At 37.6% G+C, this 5,758-nt stretch overlaps 1 protein-coding gene across 1 annotated transcript in view; it reads right to left on the reverse strand.

The window, feature by feature from the left end:
• Nucleotides 1-5,758, reverse strand: part of alpk1 (alpha-kinase 1) — a 23,792-nt gene that overhangs the window by 15,019 nt on the left and 3,015 nt on the right. Inside the window, exons 3-7 of the mRNA XM_014023631.1 lie at nt 3,255-3,409; nt 2,968-3,166; nt 2,760-2,819; nt 1,334-1,420; nt 1,184-1,260 (exon numbers count right to left, since the gene is read on the reverse strand). Of these exons, the coding sequence (XP_013879085.1) occupies nt 1,184-1,260; nt 1,334-1,420; nt 2,760-2,819; nt 2,968-3,166; nt 3,255-3,409 (578 nt within the window). The remainder of the gene's footprint in view (nt 1-1,183; nt 1,261-1,333; nt 1,421-2,759; nt 2,820-2,967; nt 3,167-3,254; nt 3,410-5,758) is intronic.

Genomic DNA, 5,758 nt, shown 5'->3' on the forward strand with positions numbered 1-5,758 from the left:
CAGCCACCCCGGCCAGGGGGCCACTCACAGGAACCAAGAGCCACACCTCAGGAGACCAAGCAGCACCAGGGAGGACCTTTAGCCAAGTCTGAGTGAAGCCTTCTGCCCTTTTCTCCAAACTCAGTGCTCCATGACTGACATTATGGTTAATAAGGTATTAATTACTGATAACTATTAGATGGAACGTTACTTCAAAAAAGATAATAACTTTAAATCTTCCAATCCAATTTATTTATAAAGCCCTTTAAAACTGCCATACAATAAAATACAGTAAAAACACTCAACAATAAAAGATAAAAAGGAAAAAAACTAAGGAAAAAAAATAATGAAATCCATAAAAACATCTTAAGATGTAATAAAAGCCAGTAAATGAAAAAAAAATTAAGTGAAATTTTTAAAGCAGCTWATGAGGAGGTTTGTCTTATGTGTAAAGGCAAGGGCCATAATATACAATAAAAACAAATGCTCAACAAAAAAGCATAAAAGCAAAGGAACAAAGAGGCAGAAACAGTGGCATTACCTGAAAACCAGCACCTTGGTTTTCTTTTCATTAAAACTTAAAAAAATTCAACATCCTGGCACAAATTTCATCACAGCAGTCAAGTAAGTTTCTGATTGACAGGTCATCCTTTCAAATTAAAGGTAGATAATCTGTGTGTCATCTGCATAACAATGGAAAGATATACCACGCTTTCTGWAGATGGAACCAAGTGGAAGTATGTATTGAGAAAATAAAAGAGGACCAGAGATTGATCCCTGAGGAACTCCACACAAAAGGGGGGCAGATGGAGATCTGAAGCCATGGAGGTTAACAGAGAATGTATGTCCACAGATAAGACTTAAACCACTCCAGAGCTTAACCTTGAACACCAACCCACAGCTCTAAATGGGAGATTAAAACATTATGATCCACTGTATCAAACGCAGCCTTGAGTCTCCGCTACGTCCAAACGTCGGAGGGTTGTTGCATTTGGTACAATGCTGCAGTAAAAGCTCCATAAACGCATAACTAGTGTCACCATCATTCAGGCATGTCTCTGTTATAAAAAGAAGTCTGTGATGTGAAAAAGTCCTTRAGGATGAATGTTTTGTTTGCTAGTAATCTAGCGTTGACCTGGCCGAACTGTTTGGCCTAACATGGAAGCTGTCATGACACATTACTGTGTTTGCTGCTTTGAGATACCTTTTTATCAGGTTGAGGAAGTGCATAAAAGCCAACCAGAGAAGCCCAAATCAGTTCTGCTGCCTGAAGCCACAGGCCTGAAACAAAAAATATATATTTAAAAAATAACAAAACAAATTACAACTTATTCACATAGYAAATTATACTTACCCAACTTTTGCAAAATCGTTCCACGTACTTGAACACTAACAGCCTGCACTAGAGCCCTGTCACTGTCAGACTGGTAGCTCCAACAACCTGGATAACAAAGTTCACTATGATTTTTGATTGATTGATTGATTGGATTGATTGATTGATTGATTGATTGATTGATTGATTGATTATCATTCAAATTAAAGCAATACTTCAGATTTTTTCAAGTGAGTTTCTGTGGTATGAATAGTATAGCTATTTGAACACCCTAGGTTTGGAACCGATTATATTCATTGATGGGTTAACAAGCTAGCAGCTAATCTGAGTGAAACTAAAGCCAAGATCTTACTCCAACTGTTGGTAACACAATGGAAACAGCAGTCAAAATGAAATTGCCAAAATGTCTTAAAACATTTGTGAGGGTTCTTAATATTTTTATGAGTGGCAGGGTCTTGCTCTCAGGTTGCAAGCATTTTTTTAACATGTTCCTAAAATTTGCACAAGTTTTCACTCAAATAGACATTGCTGGAACCTCTCCGAAATCCTACTCAACTGAGGCCTTGTTCACATGGGGCACAATTGTTACAAAACAATCTCTTATTTGCTGTTTCAAAAGGTTGCGTTTTGGCTAACCCTAATAAAAATGCAAGGGCAGCCATTCAAGATTTTTCATTATGGAACACTTTTTATTAAAAAAAGTACCTTTTCAAGGCTCCGAAAACGCTGTTTCTGTATGGCTGAAAGGCTGAAAAAAATAAAATAAAAATCCAAAAAGCTTTTGTATAATCTTACCTTAGCTTCTGTGAGAAATGTGAGGCAACTTTGTGACAAATTGCCAACTGATAAAAGTAAATTGAGACTGACTTGTGACAAAAAGAACCGGACATCGCAGGCCAATCATACTGGCCCCACATGACTCCGCCAATTCAGGGTCTTTATTCAAATGGCTTGGCTGTCGCAAGTGGCAAAAATTTAATTTCGCCGGGATCATTCATTCATTCATTTTAACAGTGTACACAAATGTCTCAATTCAATYGGTTTCCAACAAGTGAAACTTTGCATATTTTCTTTCAATTTTGTATGTTCAGTATGTCGCTGAGAGTTGCAGCCTAGCAAGATCCTGGCTTAAGGCTAAAATAGATTTCTCCATTCTCAAAAAGACAAAGGGGTTCATGCAAACACTGTTAAAATTGTACACAACATGGTCAATTTGAATGACAGTTTTATTTATATAAAATTATGTGATAATTTGTAGACGTAAACTTGACCCTGTTCAAACTACATGTTAGCTTGTCAGTCCAATCAGAACTAACTAATATATCGCCAAACTGAGAATATTCAACAGGTAGAATATTAAGTGTTCATAACCWGGCCACAAAACCCCACTTTAAAAGAYCTGAACTATTCCTTTAAGTCACTATAAATGGACAAACCAAGAAAGTACCTGTTGTTCCACTATTGTTAATTAAGCTGCTCAGGATGTATTCGGCCTTCTGAAGCTTGCCTGTGGGTTGATGAACAAATTCRCGCATGATAAAGGAGATAAAAGTTGCTTTTTTAAACACGTATTAATCGTGATTTGAGTTTACAGTAAAATACATGCATCCTGATTTGTGATATGATTACTGGATCAGTATCACATTCAACCCCACCTGAGTTTAGATAGACCCGGGCCTGCCGGATGACCAGCTGAGGGGCTATGGGAGTGGCAGGGTGCCGTCGGTGGAGCAGCTTGGCGATCTTCAGCAGCCGGCTGGATTCATCGGTCCAGTAGACGAAGCGATCCACTAAGAAGACCACTGCCAGTGCGGACTGTGTTTCCTGAGCTCTGATGGACGCCTCCAGAAGAACCTTTTATTACAGTTAACATTTCTGTTACATAAAAGGCAGGAGCTTGTTCATAAGAAATGTTCTACACAAACTGCTGGAAGCTGGTTACCAGTAGTTGGTGCAGGTGCTTGTTGATGAGGTCACTGAGGTTAGTCTTGTCGTTGGGACTGACTGATTTCTTGTACTGCCACTTCTCCGGCACAAATGGCCACTTCATGTCCACAGCTTCCTGCAGCAGAGAGGCCAGTTCTGCACACAGCGAGTCTATGGGGAACAAAAGTGGGATTTCTTAAATCTAACCAAACTGTAATAAGGCAAAAAAAAAAATCAATATTTTTTAATTAAATAAATGACATGAACAAGCTTTTAAGAAGGGTTTAATATCTACATTGACTTTCAATTGTTGTGTTTCAAAAAATCTAAAAAGCAAAGAAACATCTGGACACTTTTTATTAGTTTAAATGGTGCAAAAATAGAGTTGTGTTTTTGTCATCTTTCATTAGAAGGTGACCTATGACAGTCAAACGTTTTCCATTGTTACTGTCTCAATGTGGGCACAACTCCTACATTGGTTTTACGGCACCTGGTATGCCCATGCAGTCTCCCATCCAAGTACTAAACAGGCCCAACCCTGCTATGTTTCTGAGATCAAATCATTATTATGACATGAAGCAGGGGCCATATTGTTTTCATAGYGTTTATTTATTAAATTAACTGTCTTCAAGATTTTTGGTCAACCGTAGCACAGAAAGGGCTGCACCGATCATTTTGAAAATTTGGTAGGAATGTAGATTTGTCCAACCTACACTGTGCCAAAAAATGCTTTTATGATAGAGCCCATATTTGAGGAGGGGGGCTCCATCTGAGAAGGTGGGGTCTGGACATGCAAAAAATACTTCTAACTCAAAAACTATTTTCAACATAGGAGCTTCAGATTTTTTGTTGTTTAGCTCTGATGAAGGGCTATCCATTGAGCCCACCAATGAGTTCTAAATGAGCAGAAGACCGGTTTAAAAAGTAGAAGAGCAGATAAATGAGCAGAATAGAGGTTAAAGTTAACCAAACAGAAGCCGAAAACTAAAAACAGCAAAACGGTAGTGATGAAGCATCCCTGCTCCTTCACACTTTTTCAGCAGACTCTGGTTTAGACCGAAGTTACTATACACAGATTAGTTAGTTGTTGCATAGTTCGTGTAACAAAGTTCATTATCGTGTCCCTATTCCCTCACTAGATTAAAACATCCAAGGGTGCACACTTGGGGATTCAATTCAGAATATGAAACATTTTAAGCACTTTTCTAGTTGGGGTTATGACAGCTGCTTCCCTCATTGCACGACAGACGATGTTTTCAATTTATTCCATGATCACGTGATTCTGTTAATTGATTTTGGGTATTTTTTATTTTTTTGGTGTTTTGATGATTGGGAAACAGTAAACTGATTTGTTAACATGGCATTTTTGTTGAAACTTTGAGTTTTGTGTTGAAACCAGCGCTCTTTATGTCAAGGTGTTCATTGAGAAAAAAAAAGGTAATTGTGAGCCTGATGGGAGGAGGTGCTGCCCATAACTGAAGAGGATGGAAGTGAATGAGTAAGATGTTTATTTACTTATTTATTTACTAGGGGTGCAACAATACATGTACCCGTACCGAACCGTATCGAACAGTGCTGTATAAAACAATACAGATTTTAAAAATTTACTTTATCAACATGTCTTCTGAAGGATCAGTGGATCTGTGTTCGACTACTCCACCTAGGCTGCATTTTGAACGCAGATCCACTGAGAAACTTGCTGTTTCAGCAACATTTAGTTAAAAAACTGTACTTTTGAGGTTAAACAAATGTTCATAATTAATATAAATGAATTACAAGTTAAAAGGGGCATGGACATTTCTCTTTTTTGTATCAAAAAAATATTGAACCGTGAGACTAAAGTATCGAACTGAACCGTGAATTTTCTGTATCGTTGCACCCCTATTATTTACTTACTTGCGTATTTGCTCAGTTACTTACTCGCTTACTTACTAACTCTTATTAACTCACTCACTTACTTTCTTACTTACTTACTTGCTTACTTACTAACTCTTATTAACTCACTCACTTACTTTCTTACTTACTTACTCACTTGTTGACAAATTAACTCGCTTACTTATTTATTCAATTGCTTACATACTTACTAACTTGCTCACTTATTAACTCACTTTCTTTCTTACTTACTCACTTACTTACTTGCTTGCTTACTTACTCAATTGCTTGCATACTTACTCACTTACTAACTCGCTCACTTACTATCTCACTTACTTGTTTACATACTTGCTTACTCATTTACTTACTCATTTGCCTACATAATTATTTACTCACTCACATACTTACTTACTTACTTACTTACTTACTCGTTCGCTTGCTTGCTTACTTACTTACTTACTCGTTCGCTTGCTTGCTTACTTACTTACTCGTTCGCTTGCTTGCTTACTTACTTACTCGTTCGCTTGCTTGCTTACTTACTTACTTACTTACTCGTTCGCTTGCTTGCTTACTTACTTACTTACTCGTTCGCTTGCTTGCTTACTTACTTACTTACTCGTTCGCTTGCTTGCTTACTTACTTACTTAC

Source organism: Austrofundulus limnaeus, unplaced genomic scaffold, assembly GCF_001266775.1.
Source record: "Austrofundulus limnaeus strain Quisiro unplaced genomic scaffold, Austrofundulus_limnaeus-1.0 Scaffold382, whole genome shotgun sequence".
Classification (NCBI taxonomy): Eukaryota; Metazoa; Chordata; class Actinopteri; order Cyprinodontiformes; family Rivulidae; genus Austrofundulus; species Austrofundulus limnaeus.